Source organism: Pangasianodon hypophthalmus, chromosome 22, assembly GCF_027358585.1.
Source record: "Pangasianodon hypophthalmus isolate fPanHyp1 chromosome 22, fPanHyp1.pri, whole genome shotgun sequence".
Taxonomy (NCBI): domain Eukaryota; kingdom Metazoa; phylum Chordata; class Actinopteri; order Siluriformes; family Pangasiidae; genus Pangasianodon; species Pangasianodon hypophthalmus.
This window is the reverse complement of record NC_069731.1, coordinates 12,430,616-12,450,825: the sequence shown is the minus strand read 5'-3', so window position 1 is coordinate 12,450,825 and position 20,210 is coordinate 12,430,616. Positions and strand designations below refer to the sequence as shown.

At 36.8% G+C, this 20,210-nt stretch overlaps 1 protein-coding gene across 1 annotated transcript; it reads right to left on the bottom strand.

Moving 5' to 3' along the window:
* Positions 1-1,197: 1,197 nt before the first annotated feature.
* On the bottom strand, positions 1,198-18,960 carry LOC113541340 (cytochrome c oxidase subunit 4 isoform 1, mitochondrial). The gene is made up of 5 exons (XM_026938259.3): positions 18,819-18,960; positions 13,818-13,917; positions 11,788-11,949; positions 9,541-9,672; positions 1,198-1,441 (listed from the first exon to the last, which is right to left on the bottom strand). The coding sequence occupies exons 2-5, from the start codon at positions 13,915-13,917 to the stop codon at positions 1,308-1,310; spliced, it is 528 nt and encodes a 175-aa protein (XP_026794060.1). The 5' UTR covers positions 18,819-18,960; the 3' UTR covers positions 1,198-1,307.
* Between the last annotated feature and the right edge of the window lie 1,250 nt (positions 18,961-20,210).

The window sequence follows — 20,210 nt, the reverse complement described above, 5'->3', positions numbered from 1 at the left end:
GTTACTGGCTGTGGCCAAATCCCAAACAGCCCCGTACTCCTTCAAAGTGCACTAGAAATGGTATGAACTACTTACAGTTTGCACCCTTATACAGTGCACTACTTATCCAGTAGTGCGCTATTTAGACCGGTTAGGACAATGGTTTACAATTTGCTTATCTTGACCCTTCAGTAGACATGACAGTAGGCCTGTTTTGTTTGTGTTTTTTTTTCTTTTCTATATATAACCTGGTGTTTATAATCACGTTTTAATGTGAGATGCTTCCCAAATTTGAATCGCATAGCCTCGAGTAGTTTAACTTGCAAATAGAGGAGGCTAAACATATTGTGCACACTGAAATACTGCTCTCAGTGTTCTTCATACTGTAAAGAATAAAGCAGCATATAAGAGGACTTACAGAAAGTAAGTGTATGACAACAACTCTGACTCAACCACTAATAGTTTAGATAGAAACTGAATTTTAGTCAAGGTTGCGGTTTTGCAACGCTGTATTCTGTTGTCCATGGTTTATTTCAGGTTACAGAATTTTATCCAAAATGATGTCCAGCATGACCTCATGCTTCAGCATGGTTTTTTTTTTTTTTTTAAATAATATTCTAATAGTTTAGGTTGTTAGCACATTTGCTTCACACCCCTCAGGTTGGGGGTTTAAACCCCACCTCCGTCCAGTTTCCTCCCCCAGTCCAAAGACATGCGTTGTAGGCTGACTGGCATCTCCAAATTGTCCATAGTCTGTGAATGTGTGTGCTACTGCCCCCAGCCTTGTGCCCCGAGTCCCCTGGGATAGGCTCCAGGCTGCCCCGTGACCCTGTGTAGGACAAGCGGTACGGAAAATGGATGGATGGATGGATGGATTCTAATTGTTTAATAGGATCTTCAAGTCTTGATGGTCGGTGCACATCCACGGAAATGATTCCTCATGACCTGGATCGCATACAGGCTTCTCATTCGTGTGTGATACACCCTTATAACACACAGTCACACTCCCTAGATAATGGTCCGGTTATTTGTATAGTCATGGACAACAAAGCCTTTCAAACAACAGAACACTATGAATGTGCTATCTAAATTATTCAATAAGTACATTTACCATGCTGACCTAATGCTGAAGTGGACAAATCTTGACTGATGTTTTAATTTAAACTGACAAATGGTTTGTGCATTTTCTTCAAAGCAGAAAATCAAGCACACACTCAGTGTTTTCATTCAGTGTTTATTTGATATATGGTGTGAATATATTTTAAAGCTGTTAAGATTTGAACCTCGGGGTAATGTCGGCTCGGGATACACTGTTAGCCAGTGGGATTCTACTTCCACTGCTTCTTCTCATAGTCCCAGTTGACAGCGAAGCCGTGCACAGGGTTAACCCTCATGTCGATCATCCGTTGGGTTTGCTTCTCCACCCATTCAGGAGAAAGAGTGTGTGGCACGTCACCGTACACTGCAGAACACACAGCAAGGAGAAGTGAGCTGACCACAGGCAGGTACAATGATTAAGTAAGGAATAAAACAGGCCATACTGTTAAAGGAAAAGAATGAATGACGGGGTGGTGTGATATGACCTGTTACTGTTACCGCCCCCAAAGTTTGTTTTCCTGTCACCACAGTTACCTGCCTACAATTACTTTTTTTTTTTTTTTACAAGACCTACACATCCATTTATAGCTACGTTCAATATTGTAGACTGTCCACAAGCTAGTTCCTGTTATTACTTTATAACAGCTATAAACATTCATTCCCTCACCATCCTCTCTTTACTCTCTCTTGAAGTTAATAAGACATTACAGAGAAACTGCAAAGCCCTCTGCCCTGAAGACTTTTCTATGTTGAAAAACCTCAATTTCCAGATTTCCTGTACCACTGACAGTTGCAAAGCACTGACACTGGAGACTCCTTACAAAAATGCCAAATGAACATCTCACAGAAAACTTCATCTCATCAGCAATTCTTTTAACCATTTATGTGGAACATCTGCCATACACGTCCCTGTCTAAGTCATTCCTATAGAAATGATAACGTATTAGAATGACAGCATTAATATAAACCTTACAGCCAGAACTAGTGTGAGAGTTGCTGTAGAAAATTAATCAGCACCTTCTGACCAATCTGAATCAAGCATTCACCAGCACTGTGGTAAAAGACATATCTAATGTTCATCAAAACCATAAAACTTAAAAAAGTGTGAAAATAAAACACTGAGATAAACACAGCGCTGCTGAATTCTCGACTCTAATTGGTCAGAGTGTGTTGATTATTTTTCTATAACTGCAACTCTGCCAACTGTAATTCAAATGTTTTATTTTAATGTCTTCATTCTAATACATTATCGTTTCTATAGTAACAGCTTATTCACAGGGACTTGTGTGGCAGATGCTCCAAGTAATCTGAGGCTCATAAAAAGAGGATTAGAAAATGTGTTACTTAACTAAGAAAAGCTCGTAATAGTTGATATAAGCTATAAAGCTTTCTGTAGGTAGACGTTTATTTAACATTTATGGAAGGTGGCCGCATTTTGTAACAGTCAGTAAGTCGGTGATCACGGGACAGTCTTCAGGACAGAGGACTTTGCACTCTCGGTAACATGACAAGCTGCATTTTCTGTCTTATTAAGTTCAGGAGAGAGGAGAAAAAGAGAATATGGTGAGGTGATGACTGTTTATAGTCACTATAACATATAAGTGATAACAGAAACTAACTTGTCCAGTGGACATTCCAGGACATTAAATGTAACTATAAATGGTTAACAAGCATGACATGTCATCAATTAATAAATAAAAATTTGTAATTGTTGGCAAATTATTGTGGTATAAGAGGAATAAAACTTCAAGACATGCTTTATTTTATTTATTTATTTTTTTTTTTTTAGAAATTAATCAGCTTCAGGGTGGTAACAAGTAGCTTTATGTCAGGCTGCATCATACCACACCACCCCCACATTGATTATTTTCTATAACAGCATGCCCCATTGTGTTTTATTCCTTACTTACAATATAATATAAAAGAAAAACTAACCCTTCAAAGCAATAAGCAGAAGCCACTCAGAGACAAAATCAGATTCAATGATAATTACAGTTTACTTATAATAGTTCTTAATTTACATGAATTGAAGTAACTAACTTCACTAAATTATTATTTTCTTTTTTTAGGTAGGCATGAGGTCTTTACATTTTGACAGGTTGGACCACTAAGTATTAAAGGTGATCAGCAACTGATATAGGCAAACCTGGATGACACTATAATTATGTAATTTAGTTTGATCATATTTAGATGGCACCAGGATGCACTATGGGAAGAAGGTAAGCTGGCGGAGGCAGTGTGATGCTCTGGGCGATGTTCTGCTGGGAATCCTAGCATTCATATGGATGTTACTTTGACACGTACCACCTACCTAAACATTGTTGCAGACCAAGTACACCCCTTAATGGCAACGGTATTCCCTAATGGCAGTGGCCTCTTTCAATGGGATAATGCTCCCTGCAGATATTGACTTGGCCTCCAAATTCCCCAGATCTCAATCTGATTGAGCATCTATGGGATGTGCTGGACAAACAAGTCCGCTCCATGGAGGCTCCACCTCGCAACTTACAGGACTTAAAGGATCTGCTGCTAACGTCTTGGTACCAGATACCACAGCATACCTTGTGGTCTTACCAGAGGTCTTGTGGAGTCCATGCCACGACGGGTCTGAGCTGTTTTGGCGGCACAAGGGGGAACTACACAATATTATGCAGGTGGTTTTTAATGTTATGGCTGATTGGTGTATCTTCTGCCTTTAAAATGTCTTCCGGATTCTCATTATATACAGTGTGCTTAGTTAATAAGCAGCCCCTTATTCTCGTTGTTATTTTCATTTTAATTAAGGAAAACCCAATGGTAAATTATAAAGTAAATTTCCAATTTAAAACAAGTGACATTCATTAAGCATGCTATTGTGTGCCACATGGTACTAAAATGTTAATTAAGGTGAGTTCACTTAATATGCTAATCATTTCCACATTGTACAGACAAAATGGTCACAAAGAAAGACTTATCAAGCACTGTGTCTGAATAATAGCTCTGTGAAGGCTATATATTACACTGAAAATATCATCTGGAAATTGAAAAAATGTTGGTGTCTTCTAGAAAGCTGGAGAGACATTGTTACAATTAATCAACTGGGTTCCAGTTCACAGATATTCAAAGCTGTAGGACTCAAATAGATTTCACTTTTGACAGTTTGTTGCAAACTCAAAGCAAATGGAAAAGCATGGTGGGTGCAGACAAAACCTCTACTAAGCAAGAAACATCAGCAAAAGTGTGTAGCTTGGGCTCAAATGTATCTGTAAACTGATTTCAGCAAGTTTGTCTGGATTGATGGCATGAAGGCCACTTTGTATGGACTGATGGTTGAGTCTGTGGTTGCAGTTTCTTTGACTGATGTGGGTGTGTCATGATAAGGGCAGGAATTATTAAAGATTAAATTATAGGCTCTTTTCAAATGCCTGCTGACATGAACAAAGATAATGTGATTTTCTGGACAAAAACCTATTGAGACGTCGACTGCATTCAGGAACCAGGTGATGTCTCCTGAATGGGAGAAGCAAAACAAAGCACCATCATATTTAGGTGTTCACCAAAGGCATTTGTTGGATAGTTAAGGGTTCTTAGTTTCCATAAAGGGTTCAACTTTGACCCCTCTCTGATAGGATAACACTCAGTTGTAGGGTTCCACAGAGAGTTTCCAGAGGAACAAACTGATTAATGGTTCTATATTAAACCCTTTTGTTTTGTAAGAGTGTGATGACTGTTCCAGCAATCTAGTTTTCTTTTTAATATTCCATTCTTCAGTATTCATCCTCATTCATTCATCTTCGGTAAGCACTTTTATTGTGGTCAGGGTCCCAGTGGATTTGGAGATTATTCTGGGAACACAGGACGTGAGGCGGAAATACGCCCTGGATGAGATGCCAGTCCATTACAAGGCACCATGCACACACACACACACACACACACTCATTTACACTTAGTTGGAAATTTATGCTCCATTTGAGGTGAAGTTGCAACTTCTAATTTCCCACCTAAAACTGGTAAAAAAGCCACTGAAAACACCCCCTCAACTTGCAATTTCAATTCGTCAACTTGTGGTAGTCTTCTCAAATACCAGCTCCTTCCCTGTTTGCACAGAGATGTCATATCAACATTACCATGCACACTGTGAACAATGTAAATTCCCCCTTCTCTACTTTTAAATTAGATTATAGGAGTAGTGGCTTTAGATCACTTAATATACGGCACATTACTTGGTTAAATCTATAACACTGACCATACTAATCGCTGTTTTGAGAAGGTAATCATCAACATCAGTTATCACTAACGTTAGCCCACTGGCTTGTTGCTAAGCTACTCACTATTGTCGCTGCAGAAATGTTAGTGAAAAGTTCACTACAATAAAATAGTACCAGTAGCCACTCAGTCCCGTAACTGTCAAAGTGCGGTTAAATCAGCTTTTTATGAGCTTTATGTGCTCTGACAGAGCAAACAAAAGACACGCTTTCGTGGTGGCGTCTACGTTTTGGTTTTTTTTTTCACTTCACGCATCAATCGTCTCAAGGTGGGAAATGACGTTATTACAACTTGCACATTACCACTTACAAGGCGTTATGAACGCAGCATTAGAGTCACTAATCCGGCTACTGGCATGTTTTTGGGAAGTGGGAGGAAATAATCGTTATAATCGTTATAATAAACAGACCTCAGGATTGAACTCTGGCGCTGTGAGACGGCAACACTACCTTCTGCATCGCCGTGCCACATGGTATTGAAAAAATTTACTTTTCAAACATGTTTTTAAAAATGCATGTTATAATAAAGGGGCACACTACACACACTTTTGCAATTTCTTTCTTTTGTGAAAGTAAATAATGAAAATAGTCTCAAAATGAATATATGTTTTGGTTTGAAACTTTGTTTTCCATACTAACTTGGCACACACTGTATTTGGAATATTTTCAGAAACTGCCTTGGATGAAATAAACTCATTGCCTTGGATAAAATGGAGCCCAGGATGTCAGTAGTAACAAAGTGGTAACGAAATCTAAAAAGGAAATAAAAAGAGGAATGAAAGAAACAGTTAATTGTGTGAAATCCCCTAAATACCCCACCACATATACACACACATACACACCACAACACACTTTTCACACATCAGCTCTGTCAGCAAAACAAAGATAAAGAGCTATTAATTGTCCTGACAGATGCTGTACCTGATGTAGTATCTAATCCTAAAAAACAGGAATGGAATAAACAAATGAGTGAGTGCAGCCAAAGGGAAGCACACAACTACTACTGCTACAATACCATGACATAGAATTTATACACACAGACACACACACAGCCAAATGCTATGTAAATCTGTGAAACTGAGCCACATACATTTATCATTGAGTCAGGTATCATTCTGACCCAACCTGAACATTTTTTTTCACCATTCTTTCATCTGAGCTCAAGCCTTCAAGTCTGCTGCGTGTCTAAGTCAACGCCAGACGAGCGCTTAATGCCTAATGAGGTGCATTCCCTCGCTTTTCAAGTTCCAACATGAAGCAGACAGCGTGGGAAATACCCCATTCTTAACTGGCTTTTGGACTCAATGTTTTCCTTTCTCTTCTTTTCCCTCCCTCACTTTGACTCAAAACTTAGCCATAATGTTTCTCTGTTTTGCTATTTTCCTCTTCTTGCTCTTTCTCTCTGCTTTATCTCTACTAGGGGTGTAGTGCAATGCCACTATCTGTGTCTGCACAGTGCTCTAAATGTCCATATCTCTACCTGTATTCAGGTGTAACCCTGAAGTAGGCGTGGCTTAAACCAGAAAGGTTGTTTTTCTTTCTTTATTTTTATTTTGAAGCTATTCCTCAAGAAAGACTATGAAAAAATGAAATGTAGAAATGCCAGCACTGTCAGCAAATTCTGTGAATTCTGGCTTTGACAGATCCTCACCCTCAGCTACAGGATATCACACAAGTTCATAATTGGTCTCAACTACAGATGTACGTAGGAGGGTTTTTCAAATCCCGCTCATGCAGTTATTATGTTTGTACCTGCCCAAAAATCTTTGCCAAAATCCAAAAAAAGCCCTGTAGCCTCAGTTAAACCAAAACAACCTTGGCCAGGTAGTTACTAAGGATGAATGAATGCACACAGTACATGCATGTTAATAAAAAAGGTCTTTTTTTCCTGCCATTAGCTTCATCTGACCGATTGCTCACGCCTGCTTGAAAGAAAACATCTCCCAGTACCACTTTTTGTTGCATCCCTGGCCTGATGTACACCCCAATGTTAGTTCATTCGGCATAATGTACTTGTATTCAGTTACAACCCTACTCGCTACACTCCTGTTCTCTTCCACTGCAGTGTTCTTTTCTCTCCTGACTTCCTTCCTCAAAGAACCACGGCCTCTGAGACAGGAGGTGCGAGATGCAAGTCTCGGCTGCATCCGACAGTGGTTCTAAATCACATGCACCCCTGATTTACTCCCTGCACGTACACAAAAGCCTTTTGCTCCGGCGTGTTCATTATCAACTGCTCACCATCAATCACACACAGATAGCCTTGGAAAGAGTGGAGGTGCGAGTGTGGGGGTCTGCGGATTTTTTTAAATGAAGTCTGAGTTCAAACAGCTAAATCTTTAGCTTTTTTGGTCCCTTTCTGTTTCTGGAAGCAATGACCAGCAACTCAGAACTGTCCAATTACTGAGTACAAAGGACTGGCTGCTAGACAGAGTGCCTACTGCAGGTGGAAAAAGCTTATATAATTCCACCCTCTCCCACCTCTTTCACAGTTTACTTGTTAGAGTAGCTGGAAAAGTTTATATGTATGAAGAAGAATCCAGGAAGTAACTGCAGTATAATTCAGTAATAATAGTGGAAGTAGTTTTAAAAAAAAAAGTATATACCAAGTTTCCAGAGAAATGTTGAACTTTTCAGAGAAATGTTCTTCATCGTCTGTGCAAGAAAATTAATTCTGAGGTTGTACGAAGTGAAACAAGCCAGTTTATGAGACCTAGTACAGATTTAGTAACAAATAAACTACAACCTCCAGGAAATGTCGGGAATATCAGATGGTTAACGAAGTAGGTCAGGGTACAACAAGAAAGGGATGGTGATATCAGTAGCTTTTTTATGGCTGCGAACTCAGCAAAGCCATGAATGGCAATGGAAAAAAAGGAAAACGTACCTCTATTTAACAACCAATCTACAAATATAAAGAATTCCAGGAACTTGAAATATGGGTGTATGCTGCAATAAGATAACAATCCAAATTACTGCAAAAACACAATAGTTGGAAAAGACTGGCCAGTAATCAGGGAGCAACTTTTCTTCTAATAAGCACATAGAATTCCAGTATAGATGTTTATTATTTGTGGTTAGTTAGGACAATGGTTAGAGAGGCAACAATTTCTCCAAGGATCACAGTTGGAGATTTGCAGAAGATTGTAGCATCTGGAGGTCCCAAAGTCTCCAAATCTGCAGTTAGGCACCAACTCCATGCCAACAAACTATCTGGACTGTGTTGCAGAAGAAAACTTTTCTCTCATCAGAAATGTATGTGCCGTTTGGGCACTAAGGTCAGATGAGAGAAAACTATCATTTTTATGGCAACATTCAAGGCGGGTATGGTGTAAAAGAAGATGTCGAAAAGTACCTAAAAAAGTACCCAAGTGTGGTGGAGTTTCTTTTTATGTTCTTTTTTTTAACTTTTACACACACACACACACACACACACACACACATATAAAACCCCTTCTTCATCTCCACATAGCTCAGTTCAATAACAAATATGTATTTATATATTATATTATATATAGAATTATATATATACAAAAATTTACAACAGTTTGGATTTATCTACTTCAGATTACATGAAAGTTTCAGAGAAAAAAACCCTTAGTTATTTTACACAAAATAACCTTACATGAGTTTCTTGAAAGCCTAAAATCATTCTTATGTATTGATATGTATCTAAATATAAAAAAAAATTGTGAAATCCACTGGGCCGGATTTTTTTTTTTTTTCTTTTTGTCCTTTTACATTTACAGCATTTACCAGATGCCCTTATCCATAGTGGCTTAGCGAAGTGCTTTGGAGTCTGTATCAAAAACACATTCTCATGCTAGTTCACTAGGTCAGGGACTAAGAATACCATCAGCCCAAAAAACCCTGTTGGGGAATTTAGTACAGTATGAAAAGAAAACACAACCACAAGACAAGGATGTTTTTAAAAAATAGATTAACAAAATGTCAAGTGAAGTGCTTGGTGAAGAGGTAGTCTTCTGTATTATTTATACAATATTAGATATACATCACTCTATAGGATATAGAGTGATGTATATCTAATATTGTATAAATTGATTCACTTTCAGACAGTCATTTATATCAGCTACATCGGACATCAGACACCACTTAAACTAGTAATGATTGCTAGTTTAAGTGGTGTCTGATGTTGGATGTAGCTGATATAAATGACTGTCAGAAAGTGAATCAGGTGAAGAGGAAGTTTTATACCCACCATAAATACGCTGCCACAACACCACCAGGCCAGTGAAGCCGAGGAAAAAGAAGACTCCTCCCAGCACCGTCTTCCACTCATCAGAGCCCTTCCTCATCTCTGCATAGCTCAGATCAAATGAGAGTCTATACACTGTGCAAAACACATGAACACTGTACATTAATCACATTTATTCAAGTGCTCATCCCTGTTTCAAATGGCAACCATGCACAAGCAAAGACATTTTAGTGTCATATGCTAAACATAATGTAAACAGGCATTACAGGGAGTGTTATGATTGCTATCAGGAGTGTGGGCAACACTGCCACCTTGTGGTTACTGCACTGCGATACAACTCTGCCAGACTTAAGCATGAAGGTAACCCAATTTTTATATAAATAAATAAATAAGTTAAATGCCATCAAATTGGATTGTGATGGAATTAAGTCCATATCTGGTGGATTTGATTACATCGGCGCAGTTCAGACATTGCTCCTTAGCTTTTCATGAGTATGTTTTAATTCTATGCTTCAGCGTAATTAAAGCAATTAGAATTTACAAGTTATTGTTAATTGGCATCTGGACGTGTCTCAAACTTGCCTTAATGGAAAACTCCTAAGAACTAGAACAAGTGAGTTCCAATTTCATTTGATTTCATACAAATTAAATTAATCAGTTAATTTTCCCAAAAGCACTGCAGACATTACAGGTGAACAGGGTCGTTTTTAAAACAATAGATATCATAATTACTCTATTCTCAGTTGATTGCTAATGTTTTATGAGCACTTTTTTGTATTTGAAGTCTGGAGTGTTTTTTTTCCCCCCAAAAAAATGCAATTATTTATGAAACAAGGTTTCATCTTATTAAATATATATAAATTTACACACTTAATAAAACAGACAATCTAGTCTTTTTTAATGAGGACATTCTTCAGACAAAGGCGTTTACAAAACAGTTGGAATTTTTTATGGTTTATTTAAGAAATAATGCAGGTCATCTAGAAACCGAGATTTTAAGGTTCTAAATATTAAAAAAATGACACATAAATTGACAAATATTGGAAAACATATATCATGTCAGGGATATATAACATGATGTGACTGTGCCAAGTGAGCAGAGCTTAAAGCACTCTCTTATTAGCTTTCAGATAATCAGGTCACAGGTGTATAAAAATGTTGAAATAATCAGATTTGTGTTGAACTTTGACTTTTTCTACTGTGAAAGAGAAGACAATGTTTTATAAGCAGTTTATCAAAAAAAAAAAAAAAAGCCCAAAATTAAGTGTCTAAACTTATATAGAAAGTGTTTAATGCAATGCATGCTCTACTGGTTAACAATTATCTGTGCTGTGGTGCTTTTGGAAAACTAAGCAAAGTTTAGTTAAAAAAAAACAAAAAAAACAAAAAAGAATCAAGACTACCATTCAAACGTTTTGGACCACCCTGGAGTTTCTTATATTTTATTACACTTGAATCACTATTATCATCACAGGTCCAAAAAAATGATACAGAATAGCAGTTAAATTTAGATAACCTAGATTTTTGTGGAACTTATTAACTGTTTTTGCTCTTGAATCTTAAATGATTAAGGGGAGAGGCACACTTGGGGGTAAACTCATTAAGCTTAGATATAAAGTATTGATAGATAACAGTGTTAGTATTAACTGTAAAACATATATATATATATATATATATATATATATATATATATATATGTGATGCTTAATTATGTAGGTTTTTTGTTTTTTATTGCCAATAAAACCATTTCTCAATTCATTAAATACATAATAAATAATATACATGTCTAGATTCACTTCACTATTCCTTTATTAATTTAATATTATGGCATTTATAAAAAAAAATGCTAAAATACAGGGTGTTTTAAAATGCTGTTATTAAAAATTAAAAATTAAAATTAAAAATTCTATTATTTTGAGTTATTACTCTAATCCTTCTGAAGATTTTAACTGAAACATACTGTAGGGTCCATTACTAAAAAGGGCTTTACTACAAAACTTTACTTAGATATAAGGCTAATGCATTAAAAGTTCATCTTATTATCTCGTTATTCACCAGGAATTATATTTCTGTAGTGAACAACTGATTAATAATATGCTGCAAGTAAAAAACAAATCTGTAACGTAACATAACTCTACATCGGACCAGGCCACCCGATCAGATGCATTACCTGTGCTGTTAATCAGGTAAAAGAAAGAGTCTGATTTGAAAGATTTTAATCACACACAAACTGTGATGGGTCATATTTACGTGCTAGTTTCTCCTCCTTGGTGAGTGTCGTCCATGACTCCTTCTCTTTCTCCTTCAGCTTCTTCTGCTCAGGAGTGAGAGTTCTGACGAATGGAATGTCAGGCAGTGGTGTATCCAGACGGTTATTGTACTGGGGAACAGTGCAGTCAATCACATCAACACCTAACAGTGAAGAAACACACAGACATCAGCAGGTTGATCATTTCAGTTAAACATGGATGGCAACAATCTCTCGCTCAGCAGTGCCCTCTACTGTGTAAAGTGTGGAGGTGTATAAATCCCTGGCTTATAGGATTGTAATTGTTCCTTAACTTACAGAACCACTGAGGTGACGGTGATGGTGGTTATTTTTTAATAAGCTGTGCCCACAAATTTATATACTGAGCCAAGAAAGTATTTTTCTCTATCTCTATTTTATGGCCATGAGCTACTTAATTCATGACAATTATTGTATTTTAAAATGAGTGACAAAGAAATCAACTGAATTAGACCATAAAAGTGATTGATATTGTTATATATAATAGCAATAATAATTTTAAGAATAATCATTCTGATCTTGGAATGATGACGTGATTCTCAATGTGAATAGACTTTTAAATAGACTGTTCCTGCCAAATTATTAATTGCAGGCCATGTATTAAGTATGATATTCCACAACATATTAAGGCATGAGCTCAAGTTACACAATCAGTGGCTCACGACTTTGATACTTAGCTTGTGGCCTCAAAATATTAACCCGTGACCTCAATATAATAATTTGTGGCCATGCCTTATATGAGGAATAGAGCAGCATCCTGCTATAGGAAAATAAGCAATGCCGGGATCGTCACTACCTCAAATGTTATTTTCCAACAACAGCGAATTGTTTTATTCCTCTTATATCACAGCAATTTGTCAACGATTACAATTTTTTATTTTTTATTACTTTATTAAAATAAAGTAATAAAATTACTTTAATTTTATTAAAATTTATTTATTTTATTACAATTATTTATTAAAGAATAACATGTAGTTAAAAGTCCCTGTGAATGAGTTGGTACTACAGAAATTATAACGTATTAGAACAAGCACGTTAATATAAACCTGTGATTTGAATTACGGCCGGCACTGCTGTCAGAGCTGCTGTTCTAGAAAATTAATCAGCACTTTCTGACCAATCAGAAATGAGAATTCAACAGTGCTGTGATGTAATAAAAAATAACCACTATGTCACCTGTATTAACTACCAAACGAGCTTATAAAATTGCTATTATGCCCATGTCACATGTGCAGGGGTGGAGTACAACAGAGTACTGTTAAATAGCAACAGTAAAAAACTGTAAATAGAAAAATGTGGAAAAAGTGTTTCCACAACATCAAAACATAACATGAATATAACATAAATAGTAATATAATGAATCCTGTTATTTTTACTGTATATATATATATATATATATATATATATATATATATATATATATAAAATATTGCATATACAGACTTTACTTGTAAATCAGTGGACTTTTCATGAATACTGTACAACAACAAAAAACTATACACCAATCAGATTTAGAACCAATCCGATATATATAAATTAAATAAATAATAATTAAATAAATTTTAAATTTATGGTATAATTTAGACATAATCTAGCAGACCTAATATAAGTACACCTGAGTATTTAGAAAAAACATTTCATACTCAGAAATAAGCTTCACAGCCATATTATCACTAGTATGTCGAAACCTAGTTCACTTGACAGCTAGTGTACTTTTCCTCAAGTATATTTAGACACGCTAGTATATTAAAAGTAAATAGTTTTATTTCTCTCCAAGTTTACATTAGCACAGTAAATGTGGATATGCTTGTAGTAAACATTATTATTATTATTTATAAGGGATACTAAGATATTTGTACAGTGATGGAAGTGCTCTTCTGCTTCAGGTTTTACAGTGAAAAGGAAATCTTAGAGAGAAGCTATCTGAAGATCTAACACACTAATACACAGTAGGTGTGTATATAAAGTGTGAATGTGTATGAATGACTCTCACTGCGGCTGTGTGAAGCCAGTGCTCTGGTCGAGGTGGACAGGCTCCTCCAGAACCCGGTCTCAGCCCGCAAACCCCGAAGCAGCACACGGGAAGAGAGCATCTAGAGCACGATATTAGGGTTTTATTTAAAGAACAGACAATTCATATTAAATTGCATACCCTAAGTAAATGTTATTTGATTTTATTGACACTTTAAACCCTCAATTAAACTGTAGATGGCTGATAACCAAGCTTGAACCTTAACAAACATTAAAGATGATTAGTTAATGATACAAGAAGGTCCAAATTGAAATGGTCCAAAGAAATAAAAGACTTTTTCATACTCTATTATTGAGTCCCCTTATTGAATTTGTTAAAAACTTCTTTCTAAAACTGTATAGTATACTGATCAAAATCCCACTATCCAGTGTCACCCAAAAGAGGATGGGTTCTTTTTGAGTCTGGAAAGTCACCACTCTCGCCTCTGGCTTGTTCATTACAGATTTAAATCTACAGCCAGATTTCTGTAAAGATGCTTTGTGACTATTTCTACTGTTAGAATTGCTATACAAATAAAACTGAATTAAACTGTAATTCCCATAAAGCTGAAATTACACATTGGTTGAGCTGAATTTAAAAAAAAAAAACAACTGAAAAAAAAACAATCTGTAGTTTCTACTACAAATTTCAAATGCATGCAAAGTGACATGTGGAGTGTGGCAGTGTATAACACATACTGAAGGCTACAGTGGGGTGAAATAGGCTTTATTAGAATCAGAGCAAAAATGACATTTTGGAGCCATTTATTTTTTAAATCAAACAGATTTGGCTCTTTGTCTCTGCCTTTAGTGGCCATAAACTTTTCCATTCATGATTGGTAAGAAACCTTATATTATTATTAGTAGTAGTAGCTGTAATAAAAACCATATTGGTGGTGAATGCTTTTATTAAAAATAAAGACTGGCAAGCACAAACAAATCCAAAACACAACATCAATATCTGAATCCAGAATCAGGCGAAGGGTCAGGTGATGTACAAACAGGTATTCAGAAGCTATGATCAGGAAACGAGGAAATAAGCGAGGATCAAAACCGGAATGAGCCAGCATGAAACCAAGGCTTGGCACATCAGATGCATGAACAGAGCTGAACAAATACTTCGCAGTCTTAGTGCAGTGAGCGTGTTTATGTGTGTAGTGGTGATTGAGTCCAGGTGTGTGCACTCAGTATTCAGGTGAACTGGGAGTTGGAGTCCATGGTGGCCATGTTGTAGTCGGAGGTGCATTCTGGAAAATCGGACTGAATTCGGCATTGACGTGACAAGTATGTATTGTTTGTATTTTGGCATGTAGCCTAATTGATTTGTTTGCGAGTTTTTTTGCAAAATATCTTAAATTGTTTGGCAAATGTCATACATCTGCATTTTATCTTCAATCTACTGAATAAAAACTGATTGTTGAGATAAGCCTGGAGGTACTGTTTCACATCACTGTACTTTATTTTTAAATAAGGACAATAGATGGATTAGGCAGTTGGTGTTATGTTGCTAGGGCACGGTTTATTTTTAATGCTGAGCTTGTGGTTTTCCCAGGAACGGCCACAGGTCTACAGCAAAATCCTCCAAGTGAAATCAGCTCTCACAGTGTAGAAGTAACATATGATTTAAAGTAACTAAAGACAGAATCAACATATATAATACTGAACTAACAGCTACAGTGTTGGAATAACTCCTAATGTTGAACTGACACCTATATCCTATAATTCGCTAGTTTGAATTATCTAACATCTGCAGCGTAAACATGCTTAGCGTAATCTATTGTTTGACTCTGAGTCACTGTCTTGACTTGCCTTTGAGTTGAAACTCACGTTTACTCACGTTTTTAAGGCTGCAGGTGAGCTTTCGTTTCCATGTTTAACCAACTTGAAGTGTCTTACGGTGTAGTGTTCATTTCTGGCTGGGTTTATAGAAACACTGTAGAACTTAATTCAACATTATATGTATATATTTAACCCCACAGTTTAAGAGTTTATTCAGAGACACAGGTACAGTGATCTGCATACAGCTGTAACAAATGAAATACTTTTTTTATGAAACGTCATATTCCTATACTTATATGAGACATCATCCTCTTTGAGCATAGATCTTTATGTCTATTTGATCTTTAATTTACATTTACATTTATAGCATTTGTCACAATACAATTTTCATGCATATCATAATATCTTTTTTTTAAATAAAATGTTTAATGCTTTGTTTTTTAAATAATTTAACTGAATGAAAGCACTGACGTGATTTTAACAATTTTGTAGTTAGTATTTAAAATTGCAAAATGTTAGCTTTTACAGATTTTTAACTTTTTTCATTTCAGTGATAAAGCTTTTCTATTTTTTTTTTCAATAAATACATAAATAGGTAAATAAAAATAATGTGATTTTTGGAGACATTAAATAAAACATGGAACGAGTTTTATTTTTAATGCAACACTATTGTATTGCTATCAAAATGACGCATATACAGTATCATGATATATATCACGTATTATAAAAATGTCTTAAAGAATCGTGATATGTGTGGTTACCAATGTCATGATGCAAAACTAAATAACTTGGTAAAATTCGCTGTGAAAAGCTGGTTTCGGTAATAACAGAACGCCCACTACAATGTCTCTGAGAAGTCTGAAAGTTCACTTCATCATTGTCCAATGGAGAGAATTGTCAACAAGCATAATGTTGTGCAGGAACAAGCCAGTTTAGCTAGCTATCATGAAAGCGAATTATTCCCTGGCCCCACTGACCATACTATTTGGAGACATAGTATTTATTATTTGAAGGCATAACACTAATTTTCTTCAGTTCATTATTAGCTACTGATAGCTACTGATGTCAAATTTATAACACTAGCATGCTTCATAAGATGTAGCCTAAGATTGTATTAGCTGTGACTTTTTGTAGTCTGCTACATGACAGACAACTGTTGCTTATGTGTGTGCTTTTTATGTCAGATGGGGATCCTATTCGGGTCATACACAGATAGAGTAGCCACATTATGCATTTTCTAGAATTTTGCCCATCCTAGATTGCGACCCTAATAAAGTCATAAGGTCTAACCTGACCATCTCGTTGTAGAAGGTCTGGCTATGCCCCAGATTTTAGCATGTTCTCTCTGTATCCCTGTGGGTTTCATCTGGGTTCTCCAGTTTTCCACCCAAATCCCAAAAATATGTCTGTAGGTGGACTGTCTAGGTTAATTACCCCAGATGTAAATGAGTGTGTGAATGAGTGTGTGAATGAGTGGAGTGAATGGCGTCCCATCCAGGATCCACTGCAATCCACTGAGCAGGATAAAGCTGTCATTAAAGATGAATGAATGAATGAATGAATGAATGAATGAATATTTCATAACAGTTAATAAAACAAATACTAACTATTCATATGCAACCATATTTCCTGATTCAGTACTAAAGGTGACTCTAGGCTACTAACACATCAGAAGAATTTACGGGGAAATGTCAAAGATTTTACTTCAGTTAGATTATAGGCTTGTTTGCAGTATAATGAAAGCTGTCCCTGGCACGTGGTCAGCACTGTTGCCTTGCACCTCCAGGGTTGGGGGTTCGAATCCCGCCTCTGCCCTGTGTGCATGGAGTTTGCATGTTCTCCCCATGCTTCGGGAGTTTCCTTCCCCTGTCCAAAGACATGCTGATTGGTATTACCAAATTGTCCATAGTGTTTGTGTGCAATTGTGCCCTGCAATGGGTTGGCACCCCGTCCAGGGTGTCCCCCACCTTGTGCCTGGGATAGGCTCCAGGCTCCCCTGTGACCCTGTGCAGGATAAGCAGTACAGAAAATGGATAGATGGATGAACTATGCTATCCATCCAAAGTTTTGCACGGTAATGCAAAAAGCAAATAAGTGCTAAAACTGTAGTCTACTCGGTCTATCATACTCATTCAGCACTGAAGGAGTTCATTTTGTTGACGCTGCTACATGGCATCAATAAGAAGCGCGTTATTCGTGCCACATTCAGTAAATCGCACATGCATCACATCACACGATAGATTTTGTTATTTACTGTCATACAAGAAAGTCCAGACGTGCTGCATTACTGGCATGCTCTTTTGAAACAGTTCCCGGTGCTCATGATGAGAACGCGCGCGCCGCTCGAGCGCTCAGTCAGTCACATGCTGATAGACAGAGGAACGTCTGGCAGCTCACGCGCGAATCGGCTCTTTTCTCCAGCACTCTTTTAAACGAGTCAGGTGAATCGATTCGCAGCCAGAACTCGATAGGTGGCCTAATTATTAAGTGAGAATTACAGCGTGTAGGTTAACCTACCAATTAAATTAGAAAATGGAAATGTCATTTTAGCCAGACACAAAGGAATACCACTTTTAGAGAAAATAACAGTATAAAATAGACAATGTCGGTTACAGATGTGTGCACACTCGACTCATTTGAACGAAGAATCGATTCACTGCTCCACAGTGAGTCGTTATTATCACGCACTAAAATAATCCAGTGCGCAACATTATATTTGTAGCTCAGCTTATAAAACTCAAATGACCACATAAAATGATGGAGGGGAAAAAAAAAAAAAAGCAACTAGATAAGGTTGATTATTAACAGCGTGACACACCTATCTTAGTGCATCTTATAAACTAGGTCATGCATACTATATAACAGATCGTTTTTAAAAATGTTTTTTAAGATTGTGTTGTTATTAAAATATTCTGCATAGATTATTATAGAACTTTGTGAAATAGTCTGTCAGTAAATAGTCCATCATTAATGCAGTTCACATGACTGAAGCATCAGGTGAACTAATATTCAGGCACATAAATAATCAATCCTACAGTTTGCACCCTACCATTCCAAACACAATAAAATAATAAAAACAATAATAATGATGATGCAATAATCACTCTAGAGAGCATGCTGGTAGATCTCCAGAGTAAATGTATACCATTAACAAGCATGCATTCCATGAAAAGCTATAGAAAACTGAATATTGATTATTGGTTACCTTTATTTGAGAAGATGCGCGCTTGCTGAACTTGTCTACGTGCTGTGTGTGCAGTAGCGCATGGGTCTCGACTCAGACGCGCCTGTTAGAATGGAGCAGGTGCTTTCCGTGATCGGCTCCATCAGCCAATCAGAAGCGAGGAAACTGCTGGCGCGCGGCCCGCTACACCAACTGCACGCGCGGTTCCTCCTTCAGCTCAATGTCATTTGAAGTAGAGTCTGTGTGTGAGCGTTATCACGTATTCATTGACTTTCACAAAGCTCAAAGATTATTATTTTTAAACCAACAGATACACAAACGTTTCTTTCTCTCCTTTAACTGTCGGTTAGGATTTACCGCATTTATTTATTGCCTTTTTTATTCGTTATATTCAGTGTAGCTTTTTTTTAATGTAGCCATAATAGCAAATTGCTATATATAAATAAAATATTTTTATCTTCATAATATTTAGTGGACAGACTAGAATTTTAGTTTAACACAAGGGAAAACAACTTCTCTCAACAACGCTTAGACAGTAAGAGTAGGAAGTGGCACTTCCGGTTCTAATTTTCCTTTACTTTAGCAGGCTGTAAGTATTACAGGCAGATGATGAGACAGTGTTGCTGTGTAACTCTGCGAGCAAAGGTCATACAAATCAAGGGACAAGCTGGATGGATAGCCGCCAAAACGCCATTGTGGCTCTAATTTTAACCTTAAGTTGTGTGCATCTTAATCTTAATCCTTTTCTCTTTTCCTAAACACAGTGCGCTAATCCACCCTGCTGAAAAATGCAGCTTGTCTGCAGTGAAACATTAGTAGTGTTCGATCAAAAGCCATTTTATTAGCTCACTTACCAACTGGCAGGATGGTCTATGTGTGTTTTGACATCTGGTCAGAGAAAGGTGGACTTTTCAGCAAGGCCCAGACTTGAATTAACCCTACAGTACATGTTTGTAGGGATGTACCAATCCCATAACTGACCTGAAATGCTGCAAAGGTACTGGATGAATGTAACATATTTTAGGTTCAAAGATGCATTTAATGACATGTTTAATGTGTGTTATTTTGACTGACATGAAAGCAGGAGTTTTCAGAGAGTTGCCTCAGTCTGATTACTATTACGTCAGATTACGTCAATACACAGACCTCTGAAATATGATTATTGTATTGAAAATGGGAAAAAGTGGGATTGGTGCATAATTAGTTATTTGTGTGTACATGGACTGTGTTCAAATGAACAATGCATTTGTTAATTACTATGTGGATTTTTTTTACCTTTAAGTAAAAGGAAGGAAGTGCAGCATGGGCTTTTGGCTATGTTTGCTTCAGCTTTATACCGCAGCTTAGTTGAATGCTCGAATCTGATTGGTCAGTAGGTGGGCATTATTTTCCTGTAACACAACAGGTAGTTCA